Source organism: Anser brachyrhynchus, assembly GCF_964034855.1.
Source record: "Anser brachyrhynchus genome assembly, chromosome: 7".
Lineage (NCBI taxonomy): Eukaryota > Metazoa > Chordata > Aves > Anseriformes > Anatidae > Anser > Anser brachyrhynchus.
In genome coordinates this window covers 36,598,688-36,626,000 of record NC_137701.1, presented here as the reverse complement: position 1 = coordinate 36,626,000, position 27,313 = coordinate 36,598,688, and the positions used below count along the sequence as shown (strand labels likewise).

The 27,313-nt window shown below is 34.6% G+C and overlaps 1 protein-coding gene across 12 annotated transcripts in view; it reads left to right on the top strand.

Annotated features, from left to right (window-relative positions):
• LRP1B (LDL receptor related protein 1B) overlaps positions 1 to 27,313 on the top strand; it is a 553,237-nt gene that overhangs the window by 332,338 nt on the left and 193,586 nt on the right. For all 12 annotated transcript variants that reach the window (XM_080600673.1, XM_080600668.1, XM_080600675.1 and 9 more), the window contains 7 exons: positions 2,480 to 2,680; positions 4,763 to 5,008; positions 12,136 to 12,333; positions 14,702 to 14,906; positions 16,296 to 16,460; positions 17,530 to 17,774; positions 26,410 to 26,541. In XM_080600673.1, the coding sequence (XP_080456799.1) occupies positions 2,480 to 2,680; positions 4,763 to 5,008; positions 12,136 to 12,333; positions 14,702 to 14,906; positions 16,296 to 16,460; positions 17,530 to 17,774; positions 26,410 to 26,541 (1,392 nt within the window). The remainder of the gene's footprint in view (positions 1 to 2,479; positions 2,681 to 4,762; positions 5,009 to 12,135; positions 12,334 to 14,701; positions 14,907 to 16,295; positions 16,461 to 17,529; positions 17,775 to 26,409; positions 26,542 to 27,313) is intronic.

The window sequence follows — 27,313 nt, the reverse complement described above, 5'->3', positions numbered from 1 at the left end:
AATGGAAAAAAAAAAAAAAAAAAAAGCTGGAGAAGCATTTGGATGAGTCTTTTACCCATAGTTCTTGCTTCAGAACTTCTAATGTACTACTTTACATTTACTTTTTCTGTATTACGCTAAAGAGCTATGGCAAAGAAAAGATATATCCATTGAGGCAGTTAACTTATCATAGAATTTTACAGAAATGGTTTCTAGAAACGAAAAATGTAAGATTCAGTAAGGGGCAGTAAAGCAAAAATAATTGAGTGAATTTGAAATAATGATTTCAAGAGAGTCATAATATTTCATTAGGTCTGTCTCTTTAGAATTTTGTCAAAGATTAATTCCTTGTAAGTATATTCTACTTAAGAACATGTCATAGCTATCATAGTGGTAGCTAAATCATTTAGTTTAAAATATATCTTCATTAAGGTAAGGGAAAGGTAGGAAAACTGATTTGCTCTGTAAACATTTGTATGTATTAAAAGATTAAAAAAAAAAAAAAGAAGAAGAAGAAGAGGAAGAAAAAGAAAAACAGATTAGGAGCTCTACTAGAAGCAACACCAATTTACTTTGGGACCTGGCATTTGCTTGGTATTCATGTCTTCCATTAGCTTTCATTCTACTGCTGTGTTAGAATAATATATAAAATCAATGTTCATTTCAAGATAATAATGAATCTAGGCATTTTTTGAAGCAATTTTGATTGCATGTGAGAACAGACAGCATACATGTTATGTGAACAGCTTTGTTTCCTTGTGTCTGTTCATTTCTATCTTTTTTGGATATTTGGGACTTTGGGACTTTGACCCCTTGGTAGCCTATTTAGGGCTTTGACCATTATTGCAAAAGGGGAAAGCTTTTCATTCTAATTGACTTCTCTCCCCGTTTAATTTTTCAGGGATTTTGCATCGGTAAAATTATGTTCTGTTGTTTGAAACCGCATTCTCTGTACTGTGATCCTGAAATTTCAATTCTTGGTGTTGTTCACCGAAAGTGAAAGCAGCCTTGTGGGATGCTGCAGAAACATATTTTTTTCTTTGTTCTTGTACCAGTGTATTGTATCATTCTGTGAAGAAGATGGTACCCGTGCAATTAAAAGAAGGTGAAAATAACAAATGAAAACCATTATTCTCATCTTAAGCTAACCAGCAAACAATTCTTTTAAAAATAAATTGAAATCAGCTACTCTTTTATAGCAGATAGTAGAATGACAGTTAGGGATGGGTGCTACGTTTTGTAGACGGCTCTACAGAATCTCTTTCAAGGTGGTTTTATAAGGGGCCATGCCGTGTGCAACACAGAGTAACTGATAGCCTGTAGTGGATCAGGCACTGGGGTGCATTTAATAACCAATGGGATGGGAGTTTATTCTAGCTGATTATTTCACTCACTCGCTTGGTATCATATTCAGTCTCAATTTTCTGTTGGGAAGATGGTTGCCAAACTGGGAAGGCTGAACAGAAAGTCACGTTAGTTCATGCTGTTCAGCAGTTTGCAGTTACCAGTCTTGTGTTTAAGTCTTGATTATCACCAGCCATTACCTGGGCATCCACAGGCATTGTTCTCAGTGGATCCCCATGCTTCCAGGATCTTCTGTCCCATTCCAGACAGCCTCTCTAAGTAGTTTATAGGCAGAAGCACAGTGCAAGATCAGCTTCTTAATTAGTTCTATTTGATGTCTCCGTATTAATTGGAGAGATAAGTCCATAACAATTTTGTTCAGTCCAGGTGTTACCAAAATTTACAACCAGCCTTTTGTGGTTGTAGCTAGCAAGTAACAAGTTTATGCTGGAGAGATCGAAAATACAGTTTGGGACATGACTATGCACACATGTGCACACACATACATTCATTGTCTGTTATTCTTTAACTGTTACAAACCCTGGCTTCAGTGATTCTAATTTAATACCTGTATGTTTTTTTTAAAGATCATTACCATGTTCTCAGTCAAAAGGCTGTCTTGCATCTCTAAATGTTAGTGGTCAGCACAAAGGTGTTGGTTTCTTATTTTTTATTTTATTTTTTTTTCCTTTTAAAGACTGAAAGAAATGATCTGAACACTGCTTTGGTAGTACTAAAATCTTGTCAGATGTTTCATCCTTTATAGTTATTCTGTGTAAAAGATAAATCATTTCTCTGTCATGTTCTGGAAATGTATTGTTTATACTTCCTAGAAAGATTTTGTTCCTCAAACCCACATAAATAGAATGTCATATCTTGAAACACTGCTTCTATGGAAGGCTGTTGGAATAGAAGATAAAGGAGGAGAGAGGAAGAAAAGCTGAAGTAAAAAAATAAAAAATAAAAAAAAATAATAAAAACTAGTACTATTTGGAATATTTAACTGAGATTATGAGAATATGTCCTGCCTGTAAGCATTTTTATTCGGTATAGAAAAAATCAGGATTGATCCTGTGTAATGTTACTGACATTTTTTTTCCAAAGCTTGCTTCCAGTCTGATTTCCTGTGTTTATTTTGTGTCTTTTTTTCTCCAAGGGAGATGCATTAGCAAAGCGTGGCTATGTGATGGCGATATTGATTGTGAGGATCAGTCTGATGAGGATAATTGCGAGGGCTATATGTGTGGACCACCAAAATACCCTTGTGCTAATGATACCTCCATCTGCCTACAGCCTGAGAAGCTCTGCAATGGGAGAAGAGATTGTCCTGATGGATCTGATGAAGGCGATCTTTGTGGTATTTGCTTTAGACACATTTTCCTGATTCCTTGATACCGTCTGTCATAATATTTTCTTTCAAACAAAACTTCTCATGTTAATCTTATGGAAATTTTATCACAGTAGCCTGTGTGAGGATTTATGTTTATTTATTTATTTTAATTTAAATCATGCTGTTCTTTTCCTTGATCTATCAGTTTTTTTTCAAATAAGGGCAAACATAGCTGCTTAGGTAACTCTTTCATTTTCTGGAGGTAAACAATTTAAGGGGCTCTGGCATAAATGAAAGCACTGAACCTAATGTGCAATTCTCTCAGATTACAAAAGCTTGAGTTGATGGAAACCTGTCAGTAGCTGTATAGAAGATCATGAAGAAATGTATTGGGATAGCTAGAAGGCATTAACATTTCTCTTTGATGGTAACAGAATTTGGAGGTGCTCTCAAGCGTTTTCACTCTCTAGGATCAGTCTTCACTAGGAGACCCTTCAATGGGCTGTGCTGAGTCACCTTAATTGTTTAGCGTAGCTGAGTGAATTCACTGGCTGGGCAAAAGCTGCTGGAGAGAGCAGAGATTTCCACTGTCTTACTCTGTTGGTTTGCAGACTGTGCTGTTAGAGGGATTGTTAAATTCATTGTGCCTCTGGAGTATGTTAAAATTACGTGGTAGCCCCAAATTTCCCATACTGTCACCTGTTCTGTTGTTAGTGCATCATTTAAACTCCAGGTGAAAGAAGATATAGCGTATGGTCATTTATATTATTTCTGTGCTGTTGCTGTATTTGGACAATCATCTTTCTACTAGTAGTAGACAATTATGGCATCTATATCCTGTTGGACACAACATAGGGCCCAGCTTGTCTTTTAACAATTGTTACAACTTCTAGATGGTGTGCTACTCAACAACAGGCATTTTACCTGTCTTAATTATTTAGTTTTAAAACAAACCCAAGCATAAAATGAAGGATATATTCAGGATGTATGGCTTGTCAGGCTGCACCTTTGCATGTTAGATATTTCAAAGAGCTTGATCCTTTTTTTGTCTTTAAAAAGATAAAAATAAAAAAAATAAAAATTGAAATCTGAACAAAGGGCTATTAGAAGAAAGTCCTTTTTATTGCTTTATTAAAATTGGGAAGGGAATAATTCTTGTTTAGAAAACATTTTTATAAATCTTATCACAAGTGAACAGGGCTTTCAGAAACTTGGTAGAATCAAACAAAATAACTAAAGACACAAATAGATTAAAAAATAAAAATGAAGCCTTGTTTCCAGTGCAACAATGGACCAGTTTGGCACTGCCATTGATTCTGTGATTATTAGTAGTATTATGAGGTAAGGAGTAATTCTATGGCTTTTTTGCTCCAGAGATCACAGAATTTCTCACAGACCACTGTACACAATTACCATGCTTTAAAATCAGATTCTTTAAAGGTTTCACAAATCACCATCAATCCATTTAGGAGAGCTTTGCAGATCATCAGTTATGTGCAGAATATAATGTGAGAGTGTTGACATAGACGATGCAGAGATAGTATTCTCTAGTAGTTGTTAATGGAAAAGAAGGATAAATAAATCCTTATTTGTTTTTATTTATTTATTTTTAATTCTTACTTGTACATGTTTCTTTGACAATGAGTTGTTTATGATATAGATACCTAATGACTAAGAGATGAAGCCTTCCCAAACCCAGAAAATCAAGTATTTGGAGGCAAGGGAAGTATTTGGGAAAGTATGTGTGTTTATTTTTCTATACATCAGCCGTGGGCTAACTCTGTATGTACACTGTATTTCTTCAGTGAAAGAAATAATATGCATGAAAGTCTGTGAAGATGAGTGTGTGTGTGTATATATATATGTATGCATTGTACATCTGTCATGCTAAAATATTGAAAGGTTGCAGGAAAGCTACAATGCTGAATACTTAAAAATTAGATCATTTTAAAAATAAATACACATAGCTGTTTAGCAGATTTAAAATTCAGTTTGCTTTTCTTAGAGGCTTTTCATATGTTTTAGTTGACCCGGTGTCTTTAAGAAGTATACAATATAACTGATGTCCCTTGCAGTCCTTAATGCTTTAATTTTTCCATGTTATTTCAGATGAATGTTCACTTAATAATGGTGGATGTAGCCATCAATGTTCTGTGGTTCCTGGAGGAAGAATTGTGTGTTCCTGCCCTGCAGGATTCAGTCTTAGTATAGACAACAAAACTTGTGAAATCATGGATTATTGTACCAAGCACCTTAAGTGTAGTCAAGTATGTGAACAGCATAAAAATACTGTCAAGTGCTCATGTTATGAAGGCTGGAAGCTCAGTAAGGATGGAGAAAATTGCATTAGTACCGGTAAGTTGAATTCAGTTCACTGTTCCAGACATTAATAGCTGTTATGTCCATTTAGTGGTAGGTTGTTGTTTGTTCATTTTTTACCCATTTTTTAATATTATGTATAGGTTTGGATTATGAAAATTTAGGGCTGATAGGAATCTGAAAAACTCATCAAAGGTGATGCTGTTCGTGATGCAGGATGAAGGAGTAATGCAGTATTAGTTCTTACTTTATAAAACATCCCATAGAATGCTAATGCCATATAATTTTTGAGTCATTCAGAGTTTTAAGCATTTTGAAGTATATTTTTGATGCAGGGGAGTTATATATGTATTTATGTTTATGTATGTGTACATATAGATATATGTATATAAGGAATATAGGGTATTTTCTATTTATTTTCAAGAAAATTATCAGTCTGTGACATTTTGATATTGATTGGTTAAGTGAAGTAAAAGATCAGTCTTCTAATATGTAAATAAAAACAATTTTAACAGAGTGCCTTGCCTTGTTACATCCAGACTCCTCTTGCAATCTTGAAGTGTTGCAAAAGTATTAGAAGGTTAGCTGGTTTTGAACTCAACAGTTTCAAAAAGCGAACATCTTTAGTGGTTATTACTTTTTTCTGTTTTAAATAACATGTATGTGAACAAAAGAATGCAGCTATAGTTCAACATGTTCCAGTTTGTTTGTCACTTGTAGGCCATACAAAGAAAAATGAGTTGAATATTTAGAGAATCAAGGAACTTTTGTCTAAGATTGCAGAAGACATACTTTGAGTTCTCTTACTAGCTTGCTTTTGCAAAAAGAGGCAGTCCTCCTGCCATGACTCCGCTCCCCACTTTCAAGTTAGGCTGTTTCTATTATTTTGCAGCGGTTTTCTGTCACTGGCAAGACACAGTAAATGACAGCCCATAGTGGATTTGCATACTGTGCTTTGTTTAAGAACTGTGAGATTAGAATTTTTGCCGTACTTGATCATTGCAATCACTCACTCTCCTTCCAGCATTACATTTGCTAGGTCTCGACCTGCTTTTCCAGAAGGGGGATCACTGCTGATTTAGGAGAATGAGATTTAAAATTGTGTTTATTCATCGTTGAGTTGCTGGTCTCGAACATTACTGGTCAGGGTCCTTGGGCATCCCTTAGCATATCTCTCCATGCATCTCTCTGTTCTCCAGAATCTTTCCCTACTTTGGGGATATTTATGACACTGTTTTACTCCTTTTTGATTCTTGATGAGTCTAATTTATTTTAGTACTGGCATTTCTGAGCATTCAAAAAAACACACATTCTTACTGGATTACACACACACACACACACACACACAAAAAGGATTAAAAGTGTTATAAAATGATGTTAGTAACTGTTGTAGAGGAATGCTTGAAATTAACTTTAAATTATACCAAATTAGCAGTATTTGAAAGCTAAGGGAAAAATAAAAATTAGAAGAAGAAAAAAATAGACTCACTTGTGCTGAAAAGTAAGAAAATTGAGACAGAGTGAGGCTTCTCAGCTTTTCTTAGGGCCATGTGATATTTCTGCTTAGTATTTAGCCATGTAAGTACGAATCTAAAGTTACAAATTGACTTTTCACATCTTATCAATGAATTTAATATTAAATATATGATCTGAGACTGGGGATGTCAGCTGGTATAAAGAAAGATGATACCTTTCTTTAAAGCTATAAAGTTTATATCTGAATGCCGTCAAAACAGCAACAAAATTATTCTGTATTTAAAACGTCATATACTTTTACAATTAATAATAAAGTCTTGACCCCTTTGAGTTTCTTTCATTTAAGGGTATGGTAAATACTCCAAAGGATAGAATCTCTGATACTTTAGTTGCTGACTGTGTGAAGAGCGCTTTAGTAACCAGTCAAGTGAGCCCAATTTTGGTCTCATCTGTGCATTTGTAATCCTCAAAATGTCCATACAATTTACATCTCTGTACAATAGTTCTTACATAAACATAAAACAAAGGCTTATAGTTGTCTACTACAACTAGAGTTGCAAGTGATCTTGTGAAGGTCAACAGTCCCCAGTAATGTCCAAAGTCTTCAATATTACCAGTTGATATAAAGTAAGTCTTAGAATAGCCATATTTGTTTGCCTTAAACTCAGAGTATAAGTGTATTATGTTAGAGCAGTAACCAATAATCATTCATCCAGGAGAAAAAATGTTCAGAAGAAAATTATTACCTTGCCCTTAGCTACATTTTTTTTGGTATCTAAAATAGCACTTTCCTGTATATAGACAAACAGTTCTGTAGTACACAGCAGTAACATGTAACATTAGTATGCAGCACTTCATTTTTTCAAGACACTTTACAAAATATTTAGCTGAGTGTCCATCAAAAATATAATGGGAATACTAATAGACTGAAAATACAGCAATCATTATGATTCCCCACCAACACCACCTTTTTTTTTTTTTTTTGCACATGGCATATCAGAATCAAAAAGTCTGTTTGCCAGAGGAATCTAATGAATAACCGGGGTAATATAATGAGTTATACAAAAATAAGTAAATAGAAATATTAATTTGAGTGGGTTTTTTAGGTTCTCTATCAATGTCTCTTCCTTTCCCCTGTTTTCCCTTATTTCTGCTTATGTTATCTTCAGTTCTTGAGGGCTTTATGTGCTGTAGTGTTTTTCTCCAGTTTCTTCGCTTTCCATATTTCATGTTTTCAACTAGTTTGCTTTTACTGTTCTGACATGTACCGTTACATTACTGACTTCCCAAAGAATAAATGTTTCATTCACTTTTAAAATTGTATCGATTGAACTAAAAGTATGCTATAGGGCTTCATTATTCAAATAGAAAGTCAATATAAATTATATATTTCCATACACTTCTTCCTAGTTTCTGTTGGAACATCCTTCAAAATAAGTTGTGCTGATATATTGCACTTGAACTCTTTTAGATGATAATAGGGAGGAAAAAACTGTTCTTGAAAGATATTTAAATTTCATTTTTATGTTCCACCTTTCAGAACTTCGTATAATAAAAGTTTGATGAACTCAGAAACATGTACTATAGATTTCATTAAAAAGTGACTTTTAGCCTTTCCTAAGCTGTAGAAACTCTGTTACGTGTATTTTTATTGTATTACTAGATACATACTTGGAAAAGAGGATGAATGTCTGTATTCTTGATCTGTTTAAGCTGTTTTTGAATTCCATTTTGTTAAAATTACCAGATAGCTATCAATATTAAAATTGGAAAAAAAAATGCAATGCCAAACTTTATATATTTTTTTCTAAATTCTTTACAAAATTATCATTTTCTTTTGAGGTAAACTTCAGAAAAGCATCGTGTAAGTTGCTTGTTTGTCCTACTGTTATTACAGTAAGCTTCAAGGAAACAATAGGCATTTATTTGGGAAATAAATGTTTCAGTTCATATTTTTCCCAAAACTTTCAAGTTAAAACCACTGGAAAAGGTGAAGCATTAGTCTTTCTATACAGTGTTTTTAAGTGCGTTATTCCTGCAATTCTCTTCTATCAGAATTTTTTCTTTCACTTGTTGATGCAGATTGTACTTCATCTTTATATCATGAATTTCATATACTTACTGTATATGATAAAAAAGCATTCATGAAATCAGTAGTTACAGAAATGTATGGTTTTTGTCTACTACATTGTTATCAATGACCATTCTTAAAAGGAAAAAGAAAAATGAGATCAGGAAAGAAGAGAATCAAGACGCATTTCATTGAATTCAGCCAAAGCAAGAGTATATGAAAATACACATAATTAATTGGTAAAATACAGAGTATTTGCTCTCAATTTTATAATTCACTGCAGTGTAGCTCATTCATAGTTATAAAATTACAAGGTTGGAAAGAACATCAAACACAATAAGAATGCTGCTGTTGTTTATCTGCTTTCAAAGACCTTCAAGACACCTTCAATGGTGAACTCCCAGTTTCACAGAGGAGATACATTTCAGTGCTCCACTCTCCCTTAAGATTTTTTTCTGGCTTTTCTGAGTCATCTTGCTCCATTTTAAGCCTTTAATCCTTGGCCTACTTGTTATTTATATAGAAAACAAGATTTTTCCCATTTCCATATTAACAACCTCTTAAGTCTTTGAAGAATTTTATGTACTTCCACTCATCATCTTGCTCTGTTCTTTTTTAGACTAAGCAGTCCCAGTTCGTTCTTTCTTTTTCTGCAGGTCATGCTTTCTAAACCTATTAAAAAGGTTGCTAATTTCCTCTTAAATTCCTGTAGTTGATTCACATTCTTCTTTAAGAGTCATGCTCAGAACAGGGTACAGTATTGTAGATTGTCTTCTCTAAAGCTAAGGAGGTAAGATTTATATCATATTTATTTCATATGCAAGCCTTGTGATGACCGTATTTACAGTGCCAAGCCATTGCTGATCTAGGTTCAGCTTGATAATTTCCTAGATTCTTCCCTACTGGTCTGGTATCCCATCAATTACATACTTAATTTTATGCAGCTTATTATCCTTGAAGCGTGGTACTTAATAGACACACAGCAATAGGGGGGGGTTAGTAAAATTCTGGACCACTCCAATCATACAGACTACTAGACTACTGTGATTGATTGCTACATCATGTAAAGCAGAATGATGGCTGGACTTGAGTTCACAACTCACTAGCCAGGCTTCTAGTCAAAAGAAAAGGTATTCTTGTAACTTGCTAAACGATTCTTCAGTTTTCAGGTCTCATCTTGTTTGTGCTCGGGCTTTCATTTTATGAAAGCTTTTGCTTTCAAGTTATAATCATTAGTGCTAGCAATTTGACTGTATTTAAATATCCTTGTCATAGAGGAACCTGAGTAAAACTGTGTTGTGGTTTAACCCGGCTGGCAGCTAAACACCACACAGCCGTTCGCTCACCCTCACCCCTCCCTCTCTGGGATGGGGGAGAGAAACGGGAAAGTGAAGCCTGTGAGTGAGATAAAGACAGTTTATTAAGACAGGAAAATAATACTAATAATAATAATAATAATAGTATTAATAATAATAATGTGTACAAAACAAGCGATGCACAATGCAATTGCTCACTACCCGTTGACCGATGCCCAGCCTATCCCTGAGCAGCCAGCCCCCCACCCCGGCCAGCCACCCCTATATATTGTTTAGCATGACCCCAGATGGTATGGAATACCCCTTTGGCCAGTCTGGGTCAGCAGTCCTAGGTCTGTCCGCCCCCAGCTCCTGCTGCACCCCCAGCCTGCTCACTGGCAGGACAGAGCGAGAAGCTGAAAAGTCCTTGGCCTGGTGTAAACACTGCTCTGCAACAATTAAAACATCAGCATGTTATCAGCGCTCTTCTCATCCTAATCTAAAACATAGTACCCTACCAGCTGCTAGGAGGAAAATTAACTCTGTCCTAACTGAAACCAGGACAAACTGGTTTCTGTCTACTTTCTGACTTCTTTCTGGAGAAATTTTTAATTTGCAATCCTTGTCTCATGTTTGTCACAGTATAACTCATTCTTTTTTTTTATGTAGTATCACAACAGTGACTTGATTGTATATCAGTCACAGTAACCAAAGACCTGAATGTATATCTTTGTATTGTTGCAGGAAGGGAAAGGAAGAGGGAAAAAAAATAAAAATAAAAATTTGATCTGCTCATTTAAACCAAAAAGCCTCAAACACCCAAATGGTGTTACTTTGCCTACATGTATTTTCTTACCCATTTCTTCTTGTTGATTTACATTCTATGTACTGTATGTTAAATTTGTTAAAATCACATTAAATTCTAATCCTTTTCATCATTGTATCTGATGATTTGTACCTTACATTATTTAGTTTGAGGTAGACTTCCTCTAGTTGAATGGAAAAAAAAGCCACCAAGGAAGCACATATTTTTTAATTTTCTTCTCTTTTTTGCAGTTTTGGTGCTTATTACTGAGAAACATAGAAGAAACTACTGCCGTTTTATATCATGTGTCTTCTTATGCATTGGAGTTGCCTAAAACACAAGTTGTTATTAGCCTGTGGTTTCTTGCATAACGGCTGCCAATTTACCAGAAATTGTGAAGTGCCCTTAAACTGTTTCTCAGGTTTAGATAACTGATACTTGTGAAACTGCTACTAATGTCAGTGATCCCGTTCTTCATTAAATTATTCAACCACAGCAGAGCTTTGAAAAATAGGCCTTTCAGAAAGGTAGTCATTGCTTTAACAAATACAAGGATCATTTGGAAAGGCCAAGGCAGATTATGAAAAAGTACATCGGCAGAAACATAACTCTAGAGAGGTATCTACTCCTTTAACTTAAAAAAAAAAAATAAAAAATGTACACTTGTATTGCATTCTAGGAGAAATAACTGAAACACACACACACACACAAAACAAACGAACAAAAAAAAAACACATCCACTTTCTGGTGGTTCAGTGTGAAAACCTTTGTTTATTAGTGTGGATATGTTGAGTTTATTTGAAAGTTTACAGAGATCCATTAACAAAGCTACTTGTCTGAAAAACTTTCCCTAATCTGAACTGTGTAAGAATTATATACAAAATCAATTTTATAGTATGGTTGACCTACACAGAGAGCTTTTGTATATATTTACATGAATTTTTTGAATAGCAAAGGAAGGAGAACTTTAGTGGTAGGTGGGTTTGGTGATGGGGTATACCAGTAAGTACATAAAAAATTAATTTCCTTGCTTGGTAGTTTGCAGTGGGGTTTAATTAAAATAAATAAATGGATAAATAAAAGTAGGTTATATATATTATTGTTATATATATAAGCCAATTGTTTTCAGCTAACTGGCTGTGGAAAAATGTATAATTTAATGGATTAATATTTCTGAAGCTTTTGAGAAAACAGATTTTAATTTTGATAACTTGAGTCTTTTTAAAGATCTTATTATGGAACTATTTTTGGTGGAGCTATAAACCATGGTTCAATAGTTGAGTTTGATATTTCTGATTTTATTGTGATCAAAGATAATGTTAGAATGAAGAAGTGGGAAATTTTAAAGGACTAAAAAATATAAAATATATTCAAAAGACTATGAGAAAGTTAATTGTTTTAATCATGTTTCTCTTGAAAAAATACTCTGCTGTTCTTATTCCAATTGTCATTTATAGCAATATGTAATAATCTCTTCTTTATCATTCTTTTGAAATGTATAATCTTCTGCTTCCAGATCCATTTGAGGCTTTCATAATTTTTTCTATTCGACATGAGATCAGAAAAATTGATCTTCACAAACGTGACTACAGCCTCTTGGTTCCTGGTTTAAGAAATACAATAGCACTTGATTTTCATTTCAGTCAGAGTTTACTGTACTGGACAGACGTGGTAGAAGACAAAATTTACAGAGGCAAGCTTTCTGATACTGGAGGTATGAATTTAATCTTTAATTTCTTAATTGTCAGAACAACTGCAGTTACAGGGTGTTGGACTTCCTAAATTGTAACTGAGCTACCATTCACACGAAGAGGATCTTTGATGGCATTCTGCCTTTAAAAGGGTGTGTATCTAGATTGGTGCACTGCTAGAACAAAATTTTGTTATAAAAGTTTCCTTTTGCAATACACTGTAGGGGGGAAAAATGGCAGCCTCAAAGGGTCCAATGAGTTCAGTATCTTTTTTTTTCTTTTCATTTTTTTTTTGCAATTTAGCTTCACCATATTAAAAAACTACAAGAATTGTACTGTGGGGCATCAAGCACCTCTCTAGAAATCTTGTTCCAGTGTTTGACCACCCTCACAGGAAACAAATTTTTTCCTAATGTCCAGTCTGAATCTCCCCTGGAGCAGCTTTGTGCCGTTCCCATGTGTCCTGTCATCCGTTACCAGGAAGAAGAGACCGGCACCTCCCTCTGCACTTCCCCACCTCAGGAAGTTTTAGAGAGCCCTGAGATGTCTGATTGTTGTGGTTTAACCTGGTTGGCAGCTAAACACCACACAGCTGTTCGCTCACCCTCACCCCTCCCTCTCTGGGATGGGGGAGAGAAACGGGAAAGTGAAGCCTGTGAGTTGAGATAAAGACAGTTTATTAAGACAGGAAAATAATAACAACAATAATAATGATAATAGTACTACTACTAATAATATGTATGAAACAAGCGATGCACAATGCAATTGCTCACCACCCGCTGACCGATGCCCAGCCTATCCCCGAGCAGCCGGAGCCCCCACCCCGGCCAGCCACCCCTATATATTGTTTAGCATGACCCCAGATGGTATGGAATACCCCTTTGGCCAGTTTGGGTCAGCTGTCCTGGGTCTGTCCCCTCCCAGCTCCTGCTGCACCCCTAGCCTGCTCGCTGGCAGGACAGAGCGAGAAGCTGAGAAGTCCTTGGCTTGGTGTAAACACTGCTCTGCAACAATTAAAACATCAGCATGTTATCAGCGCTCTTCTCATCCTAATCCAAAACATAGCACCCTACCAGCTACTAGGAGGAAGATTAACTCTGTCCTAACTGAAACCAGGACACTGATAAAAATGCAAGAATTTATCAGATGTCTGATAAATGATCAGGTTTCACTAGGTGAAAGATTTTTCTTTGTAGTTTCATAGCATTCAGAAAGAGTTGTTCTTTTCTCTGGTAACATCGTTATGGCCAATAACTCAATATAATTTAATATTATTTAATAATATATTAAAAAATATTTATACATGATGTTCTTAGTTAAAGTGTTTATTCAGGTGCTTTCACTCCTGTGTGAGCTAACTGATGGACGTATCTAAAATTTGCTATTATAAGAGTTCACATATGCACTCATGCTTACGTTCTCTGACAGTTTTTTTTTTCCTCCATAGTAGATGGTATTTGTGGGTACGTTTATATCCATGGGCTCAGACTAGGACAGAAGTAGCCTACAGGGCTAAGTATGTAAAGAGAACCAAAGTCTTGCCACTTTCCGTTAGTGTTTGTGGTGTTTGTATGAAACTAGTAAGGTAGTCTGTTGTCATCACATTGTGTTACAATCACACTGTATCAAAAGCCAAGTGACTTCTGTGCTTTATTAAATATATATATATATGTATATATATAAATAACGCTGCACCCTCCTGGAATTCCCAAGGGCTAACAAAATGCTTCTGTAGTTGCTGTTTGTGCAGAATCACTTGGAGATCCAGATAAATTTTATGGTGGGGAAGAGATCTTTGTAAACAGTGACAGCATAATTGTAATTGTGAATTCAAAGGAAAAAAGTAAGGTTTTCTTGTAGTGCTTTTCAAACTGTGTAGTCCAAACAGGGTTCTCCCTGCTCCTTCTGTCTTCATCATTATCTTTCAGTGTTCTCTTTTTCTGATTGACAAGAAAGTGAAATAGAGCTGCATGAAATTTGTCTGGTATGTTTAGTCAGTGGGAGACAGCACAAGCATGTCCTTCACAGATATTGCAAAAGAGGTCCCTGGTAATAGGGTACAAGAATGTCTGCTGTGTGACTCCATGTGAGCCCTGGCCTTCATTGAAATTTTCAGGGTTTTACTTACTAAACTATCAAAGAATTAAAAATTTCAATTAATATAGAATGATATTTATTTATGTACTGTCAGAAATGTACTTATTTACACCAGTCTACCCCATTTCCAAAGAAAAAATGTCACATGGAATGAAAGAGTGCTGTCATCCATTGGATTAATCAAGAGCTCATTCCAAGAGCATATGATAGATCTGTATGTCCATGTCCACTCTATCAGGCTGTATTAGTTTTGTAAGAATCTCTCTCCCTCTCTCTCTCTTTCTCTCTTTTAAGGTGTTAGTGCCATTGAAGTGGTGGTACAACATGGCCTGGCCACACCTGAAGGTCTTACTGTAGACTGGATTGCAGGAAATATATACTGGATAGACAGCAATTTGGACCAAATAGAGGTTGCAAAACTAGATGGTACTTTGCGAACAACATTAATAGCAGGAGCTATGGAACATCCAAGGGCTATTGCTTTGGATCCCAGATATGGGTAATTATAAAAAAATTTACTTTTTCATGTTGCGGAGTATTTTAAAAATTGAGGTTTAAATGTGAAATAATTTGATTTCCTTTTTGCTGTAAGTTATAGAACCTAACTTGTTTGTAATAATTTCTGAAACTGTATTTTTAATGAAATACCGTCTTTTACAGTGTGTTCTGCCCCAACGAAATAGGTTAAGAAAAGGTAACTCAGGAGATACTATTTGTTGACAAAATACTTCTCTTGCTGTGTGATTGTTTCCTTTAATTTTGTAATGTAGATGATAATAACTGGAGCCTGTGGTCAGTTAATGGACAGATTTAGATATTGCCAGGACAATTTATCTGACTTTGATATTTGCGTGACTATAAAAACATAGTTTAGATGACTAAAGTCAGGGAAGGTAAATCCCACCTTTTTTGTTTTGTTCTTGATCTTTAAAATGGAGATAATGTTTGCCAACTTGCTAGTAAGCTTATTTACAGAGTGCATAGCTTATCTTAAAGAGTGCATAGGTTATCTTTTAAAAGAGAACTTTAAAAAGTGGCATCCTATTGGCAGAAGAACTGGCAGATAAATTGTTCAAATTAAATCACTGGGGGAAAACAAACAAACAAGCAAACAAACCCACCACCAAATCAAATCACCAATCTTCCTGAAAATGAATGCTTAATATGCCTTTTGGAAAGCTAGAGGCATTTGTATACTACATTTTGTTAGAAACAGTGAAAGAATAAAATCTTTGAACACAGATGGGAATAGCTCTTCAGTCTTTTCACACGTAAATATGAATACAGAAACACTGATAATTTAAAGTAGATGTTTGTTTTAGGATTGCACAAATGCTGTAGCTCAGTAGAGGTGAAGCTGCCACAGCTTCATGTCTTCAATTCCAACCAGCATTTTGACTCAGCATGTACTCTCAGTCCTTGCGTACACACAGATACACAACGTACGTAAACATACATACATATACACACGACTGACCACATAGGTGAACAAAGGCTAAAACATTCAGCACAGACATGAAGAGCACCAGTGGTCTTGTCCTAGTAGGTATCTATACACAACATACATGCAGAGTAGAGGTCCTCACCTAGGAAAGGAGATAGAAATGTCACTTAGCAGGAAGACAAGAACAAAACGTGCAGAATATGGTCAGTCAAGCGGACTGAACAGCAACCCATTTGCATGTGACTGGCCCATTTATACCCTCACACATTATTTCAATATAGTATGTACTAGTGTTCCTAGGCACTAAATGGAAAGTCACATTCATTTCATTTTAAAAATGAGAGTGACTGAACCTTTTTTCCAACTATTTTGTCATTGAGACATTTATATTCTTTCACATGCTTCAAAGATGTTCTTATATCTGTTTTCCTTTTCTCTCACCAGAATTCTATTTTGGACAGACTGGGATGCAAATTTTCCTCGCATTGAATCTGCTTCTATGAGTGGAGCAGAAAGAAAGATCATATATAAAGATATGGATACTGGAGCCTGGCCTAATGGCCTTACAGTGGATCACTTTGAAAAAAGAATAGTATGGACAGATGCCAGGTAAAGTGATAGCAGAATTCTTGGTTATCTGTTTATAAATCCTTATTCTTACATACAAAAATGTGAGATACGTTGTAAGTAGAATGTAGATATGTACATTCTGAACATAAAGAGTTTTGTGTGTGAATGTAGTTTATGGACATTCCTCTCATTGCATTATTATTATACATAATTACTTTGTGGTTCAGCTCTTTGTCCTTAGCAGTCTTTGGTGCATAGACATTGACTAAAGGAGTGTGTCAATGTATGACTGTATGGGAGTATATGTGATCCATTCAGTGAGTGAATACATTTGGTTAAAATAAAAAAGAATCTACATATGAGAAATTCTGTTCCTGAGTGAGCTGTGGTCTTTAAACAACTCCTTGTCAGGGCCCTGAGTACATCACCAGATCTTAATGGCCATGACTGGACTTCCCAGGGGCCCATGGAGCCCATTTCAGCTCAGCCATAGCAGTGGATCCTGTCGGTTCAGACCCCAACCCACAAGCTGTCTTCCCTGCCTGACCTTGTCTTGTCACCAGAAACTTGTCTGAAGATCTGGACTGTTGGTTGAACATGACTGCCACTGCTGGGACCTGCCATACTCACCTTCCGCAGGGGCAGTAGGATGTGGTCCTGGATGATGGGGTCTCTGCCCTGTCATCTGTATCATGCATGGCTCCTGGCTTGCTGTGTCTTAGACAGCAGTCTGCTGTTAGTGCTCCCTGGCACTAACACACGGAAGACCCAAGCTACTCAACATTTTCTTTTCCTTATGTTTTTCTGAATAGAAACTGTTTTTGTTTGTTTGTTTGTTTGTTTGTTTTCTGTATTTTCACAGCATGGAGGTAAATCTGACTTTAAAAACAGCATACAAACAAAACAGTATCTCACGTCCTTAGTCAGGGAATTAAAAATGTGAACTAAATCAACTATGATGTTGGTGATGCTCTGTAAACATTCTTTGGTCTTAACAGTGTAAGGATAAAGTCTTAATACATTTTGCACCAATTTCATAATGGCTGTGTGATTTTTTTAATTAGTATTATTATTTTTATGTAATCTTAAATTTGGGTTTATCTTCTAGATCAGATGCTATTTATTCTGCATTATATGATGGAACCGGCATGATAGAAATTATACGGGGTCATGAATATCTTTCTCACCCGTTTGCTGTTTCCTTGTATGGGAGTGAAGTATATTGGACAGATTGGCGGACCAATACACTTGCAAAAGCCAATAAATGGACTGGCCAGAATGTCAGTGTAATACAAAAAACAAGTGCTCAGCCATTTGATCTACAGATATATCACCCAAGTCGTCAACCACAAGGTGCGTATTTATAGAACACTTAATTATTATTTATATGAGAGGAAAAAAGTACTCTCTCATATACTTGTGTCTGTATATGGATTTGCCTTGAACTGACTATTTTTACTTAAATGTCATATTCATCCCTAGTGTTCCTTGGGTAGTAATAGAATCTTTATTCAGGTGAGAACTAACGTGAGATCAGTGTCTGTGAATGCTGCCCATGTGAACTCTTGCTCTTTATCTGTTACAAATATAGTGCAGAACAACATATATTTAAAAAGCTTTGAATACAGTATTTTTTGTAACTGAAGTAACTATAACTAGTCTGACAAAAGCAAACATAACAATATTAGCTGCCGTGCTTCTTTCTGAAGGAAGATTTTTTTTTTCTGTAAAATAAACTGTTTGTGCAACTTCTAGTTGTAAATATTCTTTTAGTGTTACAATTTTCTTAATTTGGCATTCACTTCTCTGTCTCTACTAGCTTCTCAGTCCCGCTATTCATACTTAGGACTACATAATTTAGATTCTACTAGTAGAGACTACTACTTTTCTACCTTTTATAGCTGCAGTTGGATCTTGCCCCTAAACAGATGCTTTTCCAAAGCGATTCCTATTCACTTAACAACTTTTATTTTTAAATAACATTAACAACTTGCAATTTCAAATTACAATAGTATGTTTTTCATGGAAGGTTGAGCTCAGCCTTCTGGAGGCATAAGTTCAGAGTTGAAAATGTCAACATGAAATCTTATTTTTGGAGATAACAATCAAAGCTGAAAGGAAATTCACAGTATATGCATTAATTATATAATATAAAATTCTTTAATTATTTCTTTTTACATTATTTTGTAACTTCCCAATTTCATCTATATATAACTTACCTCTCAATGTGCATACATATCATTTCAACTTTATACTAGCTTTTATAGCAAAACACCTATTTATACCAGAACACTGCTGTACAATTATGCAAAGTGCATAGGCTTTGTCATTAGAGATAAATGCAATCTGGTCAGTTTTAACTTTTGAGATGAATACAATCTGGTCTTGAGTTATTGTAGCTGAAGATAAGTAAATACCCAACTACTATTGGATTGTCTGATTTAGTGAAATATTCTTTTTAATTCCTTGTGAAAAATGGAAGACCCTGCTAGTAACATAACCAATAATTAGAACCAAATTAATTATAAAAGGACTTAACACATTTTTGGAGGATGAGGTAGTAGTTGAAGTAGTAATGAAAGGATATAATAAGATGCTGAGCAGAAGAAAGTGTTCTTTAGTAAATATCTTCAGTTATTTTGTTGAAAGGGTACTTGGAGATCAGTCTCCCAGTGGAACCCCCACGTAAAATGAACAACAAAGTAAAGTGACGTTTCAATACAGCTATGTGTATAAGCCAATGTTTAAAATATATCTAAAGTTATAAAATCATGTATACAACAGGAAGGCAATATTATGATGTTGCTGATGGTTTTAAAACCCATACCTGGAAAGAGATACGTTAGAGTATTGATCATAAAGAGATGAGAACTGAGAACTTCTTAATCATAGCTGGAGTGCCAGCTTTTTCAAGATAGTCTAACTCTTCTATATAGCTTTCCTATATAAGTGTAGCACTACTGTTTTATTAGTTGTATAAGCCAGTGGAGGGAAGAATTAGTCTATGTAATCTTTTCTATATATTTTTATATCAATATCTCATGAGTTATTTGTAAACATCAAAACAGATCATCCAAAAGAAAGCAAGTCATGTTTAATGAATGAAGTGAGTTGTCCCCTTATTAATTATACACGTTTATTTTTACTGCAACAACTATTCTGCTGTGGTCTTACTGTCTCGCGTATCCCATTAGCTGTTCATTCTTCCCTGGTAACTTCATTGTCTCTAATTCTCTGTCTTTGACCTGTCTTTGACTTTTGATATGTTATTTAGTCAAAAGGGTCTTAAGGATACAGATTATGTAAAGCCTGAATAATATATGTTTTATAGCTATCACATCTATAATAATGCATAATTAATATGTAAATATATACTAAAACATATATAATTTGTACAAATATGTACTTTCCATATGTACATTTGTATGTATATGTACATTTTTTCTCCTATTTTTGTAGCTTTGAGTTCAATGTACATTCTGACATGCTTGAGATAACACCAAGTGCATTATCTATTAATATATTGTTTTGTAGCTTATGGCTGTATTTAGGCCATATTTACATATAACTACATAGCTGTAACTTCTACCTGGGAAAACTCTTGGAATGCGTCCAGGAAAACACTGATGCTGAAAAAATCAATTGGGCATGTGTTTTTATTGTGAGACATTACAAAGTACAGTGACTTAATTTGTATGTGAATATAAGAAAGGAAAAAATGCCACTGGAGTGTGAGCACCCAAGTCAAAAAATGTCAAACTCTTGTTCCAAAAAGTTGATGGTAATACAAAATACTGTAAAATTTGTATCATGTTATCTCACGTATTCTGTCCAGTACCTTCAAATGTGTGGAATAAATACGCATCTCTGTGGACCACTTTCAAGTAAGGCTTTTGGCCATTTTATATAATTAGTCACTTCCTCCAGTTTGGTGTTTGAGGACCTGTGTTCTATATTCAGTGTCTTCACAGTAGCAGAAGAGTCCCCATTAGCCTTTTCTTACTGTTAGAAAAACCAAGTTCGGTTTCAGTTTGGACTGGCGCCAGGCAACTTCTTGGGAGATGATCTTTCTTTAGAGAGAGACTGTAGCCTAGGGAGATGATAGTCCATCGTCATAGATATATTGGCCTAAGGGAAGGTATAAGCTGACTTTTCAGCTGTAATTTGCCAGCATCAAGAAATTTAAATATCAAGTTGTGTAATTGCAGCTTCAATTTTTATGATGCAGAAAATACCAAATTCAATTTTTGGTTAGCCTTCTGGGTTTACTTTAAATAATTATCTTTCAGTGGAAGCAATTCCTTCCTACAAATCTACAGTAAGTTACATGAAATTTTACTGGAGCTAGAGACAAAAGGTGATGCTATTCGGTTACATCTTTATTTCCCTTCCCCTTCCCCTTCCCTTTTCCCTTGCCTTGCCTTGCCTTTGTAGCAATTGTACAGTAAAACAAACAAAATAATATACAGTTTCAAATTCCAAAATGAAATTAACATTATATTTTCATGGGAAAATGTCAAAATAAATACAGCATAAAAAGACAAGCATTTTGTAGTCTCAGATCCGTAGGTATGCATCTGGGTCACCTATAAAGGTGAAAGGTTACTAGTTTTTTAAGTTCATGTTTCTTATTTTGATTGAAATAAAGTACAGCAGAGCTAAATAAACTACTGTAGCCTAAAGCTAAAAGTATTTCAGTTAATCTAGGACAGGTGCTAGTTTAAGGTAATAAAGTTTTAGTGAGATATTTGTATGGGTAACAGGTTCACCTGCTAGTAAAGACAGGGAATGTTGGAAGACTCCTTGATATCATGCAGCATGATGTCACATCTCAGGAATATGTGCTTGAGACCCACTTATCTTACAGAATCAAAGCAGTGTGTCAGAAATGCTATTAACATAGAAAATGCAGATTTTCTAGGAAAAAATATTTTCTCAACTACCATTATATTTGAAAAATCCACTTGCTTCAAAAAACAAGGTCTTCTATTTTAGGCATGAGAAGCTGTATTTGTACCACAAGCTATACTACTAAGGATAGTGATGGGAGGGGTAAACATAAGCATTGGAAGGATCACAGCTTGAAAAAGTTAGAAAGTTGTGATTTCCTCACACATTCCCATTTTTTTTTCATTAATAATTTTATTAGTTATTTAAAAAAAAGTATCTGTGACATTTTTTTCATTAATAATTTGTATTCAATTAAAAAAAGTGGCTACGATATTATTTTTGTATTTTGCAGATTAAATTTTTATAGACTGGAAATTAAGACAAGCAGTAGAAAAGCTGCTGAATATAAAGCATACTGGTACCACCAGGCTTTTTTGTAATTAAAACATGGAAATCATTTAACTTCCTAGCACTGTTTTACTACAGTATTCTGTTGAGGCTTGTGTAGTCTTTTACAGAAATGTAGCATATGAGCAAAGTTTGGGCTTTTTCATTTGGGGAGGGATTTTTAAAATTGTATGTGTTTGAGATTTTATCATAAGTTTCTTGTATACATCATTCTTACTTCGAAACGAGCAGTAAGATTGATAATGTATTATAAATCCTGCAAAATATATACAACATTTCCAAACTTTAAATTGGATTCCTCTGTGGCTTCTGAAAGTTTCATTTTTGTTTTAGGAATTATAAAAAACACTCTTTCCTACTTTCCTACATTTGTCTTTCCCAGCTCAACATCAGCTGTCTGTCAACTGAAGCTGATCAGTGCCTAAAGCGGGGACCTAGGGGAAGATAACAGCCATGCTCTTCCCATATAGCCTGTCAGCTTCCAGTAAGCTGTTAACTCAGTGATTTTTTCAACCTCACATGGTATCTTTGTGCCTTAAAGCCTTTGACAGATTTTTCATGCATGAACCTTTCTTTTTGACTTTTGAACTTAAATAAATTCTGGATGTCTGCAACTTTTTGGACAAGTGGCTCAGTGTGTTACTGTGCACTGTGTGAAAGACAACCTCATCATGCTCATCGTGGCCCTAATAGCTGATATTTCTGTTCAGTGTATCCTAGCTCTTGTAATATGAGGGTTATTGGACAGTCATTTCATAAGCAAAATATAAATTCTGTTACTTCAGAAAAGGATCTGGGACATATAGATGCTAGTTCTGTGCTCATCCTTGTATCCGTAAATTGGGATTTTTAATTTATTTTTTTCCCATGTATATTTTAGTGCATATATTGAATTTTATCAGCCATTTCATTTCTGTTACTTATTCACATAATTTTTCACTGTTGTAGCTTTTCACTGTTGGATTTCAATTAGTTCTTTGTCACTTCTCTTTTATGTTACTTAATTTAACAGTAAATTTCTAATTTGGGGGGAAGTTTTCTATAAAATATAGCACCCACTGTCTAAAAGTACCGTTGCCTTTGGCTTTCCCATATCATTTGTGCCCTATACGGCATTTCTTATTCTTTTACATCTGTGTTTCTCATCTGCCTGGTATATCAGTATGCTTTTTTAAAATCAGGAATTCCATATAATCTGTATTCTTAGTATTGTATTTATATCATTAATTTCAATTTTCTCTGTTCATGATTTTTGTGGTACCCTTTCATCTTAAACTGTGTACTCTCCTGTACCTGTCAGCTTTCTTGCAGATTTCTGTTTGAAAGAGAAATGAGAAATTTTTACTCGCAAATGTGAACAGACTGATTTTGTTTAGCTTTAAATGAAGCCCATTCTTTTGGGTGGCTGAACTGGACATGGCGGTGAGGAAGGGGAAGCAGAGAGATTCATTAACAAGAGCTTCAGAACAGCCATAAAGCTGTTATGCTGTATACAGTAGAATACCATGAAGAACCATTCTAACTTTGAACTACTACTATTGCTGTTGTCTATGTTGGTTCATGGCGAATGTATAAATGGTATACTGACTAAATCTTTGAGTGATTAAAAACTGAAATTGAAATAGAGAATATAGGTTATAAATACATATTTGAGAACTAGTGCATTTTCTGATCAGGACTAACTTGTAAATTCAAAAAATTAATGCTGAAATAATCAGTTACAATCAGGTAGTATAAAGATTTTCACTTGACCAAGTACTACAGAATGGTCTCTGGACCTATGAAAAGCAACACTACAGGAAATATTGATGGTGAGCAGTGTGTTAGATCTATAACTGGTTTTAAATAATATGGAGAATAGGTTGTCAGCAATTTAAAAGTATCCTTTTGATGTAAGTAAAGTGCATATATTTGAAGGTGTAGGCAGAATTTAATCATGTCATCCACCATTAAAGTAGAAGATTTTTTTTTTTTCTAGCTGAAATCTGATGCCAAGAACAGAAGGGTTCAATATAAAGCTAATATAAGTTGCTCCATAGCAAATGCATATTCAGAGGTTGTCAGGATAATCTCTCATTTGTCAACTAGTGATAGAATGTCTGGAGCTTTTTAAGGGTTACTGGTCAAGAAAAATAAACATTTTGTTTAAATAATGTTTTAGACAGCAGTCAAGAAAACCGCAAAGAAGATGATGAAGAGTGACATGTCTAACTGTGCACAGTACTGTAAGAGCACTAGATTGACAATCAATCAGGAGTGGAAATCAATTAAATAATGCAAAAGGCTGGCCAGTTGGATGAAAACACCAGTTCTGTGGGTTGCCATGATCAAAGGAAAATAGATTGGTTGAACTGATTAGGAAAGGAATAAAGAACCACACAGTGAACTGTGATGCTGTATAAATCCATAGCACTCCTGCATCTTGAATGCTGTAAGCAGATCATATAAAAGATACAGAGAAAGCTTGACAGGCTGATCAAAAGTGTGTGAAAGGTTTTTGTATGAAGACAGGTAAGGTGCTGCATCTTGAAATAAAGCTTATAGACAGGCTTCTCCGCGAAAGAAGTCTGTGAAATCCTAAATGGCATGGAGAAGATAAGTAAGGAATGGTTTTATGGTGATTCACGATAGAATTAGAAAGAAGTGTTAGAACTAGCACAAGGAAATGAAAGAGCCAAAGTTTTGTGAGTCAGGCCAGTAGCATACCTATTTTTCTTCAAGAGAATTGTTTTCTATTAAAAAGTAAAGAATAGACTTAACTGTTACTCGGTGAAAGCAGTATGAATGTAAAAGGAATATATACACATCTGCTTGTATACACCATTTTTAGATTATGGTAGTTTACTCCAAAATCAAATATAGCCATCACATAAAGATAATAAAAGGGTATTTACAGTCTATTATCAGTCAAAGAATATATTAAATTATTAACCAAGACTGAATATTTTTAAGTCTACTGGCCCAGCTGACTTCTTGTCAGAGATTTAGAAATGACGACAAAGAGGATGTGTGATGTTTCTTTTCAATAAGCCTTGGAATAACAGGAAAAATAGCAAAGACTGGGAAAGAGCTGATTGGCCTCCAGTGCTACTAGTATTTGAAAGGGACTTAACAGAAAAATATGAAAAAATGTGATTTTTTTGATAGAATGATGGAAAATGCTAGATAGAATTTTATTAACCCATTAATCGGAGTTTTTGAAATTTTCATTCCGTGTTTGTGTAATAATGAATGAAGATAACAATAGTTGCTAGCTTTTGTAACACTAAGAAGTCTTCTTCAATTAGTTTACTTGCTGGTCTTTAAAGCAATTTCAGCACATCTTGTTCAGAGAAATGTAGGAAGTTGCTTGAAAAAAAGTTACATTTAGGCGAGGTTTTTCTTTGAAAAAAGCAGATATTTTGCATGTTGTTTTCAAGTTATCTTTTCATGTTAGATTTTCCACTAATGTTCTAATTAATAGGTCAAATTGAGGGGAAACATTGAATTTGCTGAAGTTCATCTCACAGTCTAAGCTTTTACTCTTGACAAAATGAAATGTATTGTTGATGTCCTCACTGACAGTTTCTGTTCCGTGCCTCCTGGTTAGGAGTATGCAATTGTTCATATTTAAATGTTATAAATAAACTGCAAAATTAATATCTCACTGGGAAAACTCTATCCATTGGCTTCATGAAGTTGGAATGATAAATTTTGTGACTGCCCGAACTTTAAAAAAATCTGGGCATGATTTCATTATCAACCTAGGAAAATTGATTACAAGTACAAGCTCAGTAGTCCTGGTCATTCTTCAAAGATAATTTTCACCACTCTCTCACCAGTATAGCTTATGCTGCTTTGATGAAAGAGGTACCTTACACCAGCAAATGAGACAAGGTTAATAGCATGGCAACTAAAGTAGGACTTTGTACAATCAAATTTTAATGTCACAGAAAGTCACATCACTGGCAATTATTGCTAACGTAGCAAAATATTTTAGTACAGCTTTCTGTAATGTTAGAAGCAGCTACTAACTCACTCAGTACAGTTACAATTTCATTTGTCTCTTGACTGTCTTTAATGAGGAATTAGTTATTGCAATTTAATATTTCGTTTGAGGAATATTGTTTGATGATACTAAATATACAACAAGAAACTAAATAAGGGTGTTCCTCTCCTCAGTCTATAAACAGAGGAAGAGATCCAAGAGTCAAATCAGTAAGAAGGTGAGCAGGCCATTAAACTTCATAAGTAATATATTGATCACATTTTGAGCAGTTACCTTTTAAATGTCATTTAGCCATAAATTTCAGTGAGAAATTTGAAGGAGTCACAAAGATTAGGCCTTACAGTATATACTTACTAACAGATTTTAGTATTGCACTTTAAAATGAGGTGTACATCTTGATATCTGATTACATTTCTATGGAAATATTTATTTCTCTTTACTGTGTTACTCCAGATTTAGATGAATAAAGTATTTCTCACTTCTCAGAATACTAATATTAAAAATCTTATTAAAAAATTCTTGAACTGTTAATGAGTTAAATTTTCTCCCAGAATCTTGTTTGTTTTCAGCAAAAAGCTAGTAAATCAGCTTAGGATAAAAATAGTAATCATGATATAATGAGAAAATATTTGGTGCTACAAGAATGGTGACTAGCTCCAAAAGTTATTTTTATATTTTGTGTGTTTCATTGTACAATTTTAGCTTCCAATCCATGTGCTGCTAATGAGGGCAGAGGTCCATGTTCTCACATGTGTCTGATCAATCACAACAGAAGTGCTGCATGTGCATGTCCACATCTGATGAAACTTTCTTTAGACAAGAAAACATGTTACGGTAAGTTTTCTTCTCAAGGCCTGACAATTGTATTCAGACTTTGAACTGGACAAATTAAAATAGCCTTAGAAACAATCTCTACGGAGCATTTTAATGATAGATTTAAAAGAGACATCTCCTTTTTCAGAATTGGCAACTTATTCTTATATATGGGTTATATGTAGCATTGATACTTACCATCATGATCATATTTTCTATTGCTTGTGTGTATATGTTATTAGAACTTACCTTTGCAAAACAGAAGGATTTATGGTGTAAGGTTCATCATCAGAAAGTGATGAGTCAATTAACCTGAATATCAAAAAGGTACTTAATAGCTTTAATCTCCGTCTGTTTTTCTAAAATTGTTTTAGTTTCATTTTCAAGGATTAAGAAAACAAAATGAAGAGCAAATGTTAGACATATAGCCTTGTAGGAGAATTTTATTAAAAAAAAATATAATAAACACTTTAAAGCTATAAAAGCCCTCTAAATGTCAACTAATTGTGTCTATTATCAGTAAAACCTTGTAATATACACCTTGTAATATTCCACATATACATTGTGGAATTTCTGCTGAGTTTTGTTGATTGCGGAACTTTCCTGTTACAGTGATAGTCTGCTCCCCTGAAATACACCAAGTGTTAATATTTGTTATGATACGCAAATTAAGCTCTTTTTGATTGGGATAAGTGGGATAGAAGGTTTAAAATGTTATTTAAGATTTTTCCCTAGTCTTTCACTAGACTGCATTGATTTAGTGGCACAGTGACATCACATCTAGTATCCAAAA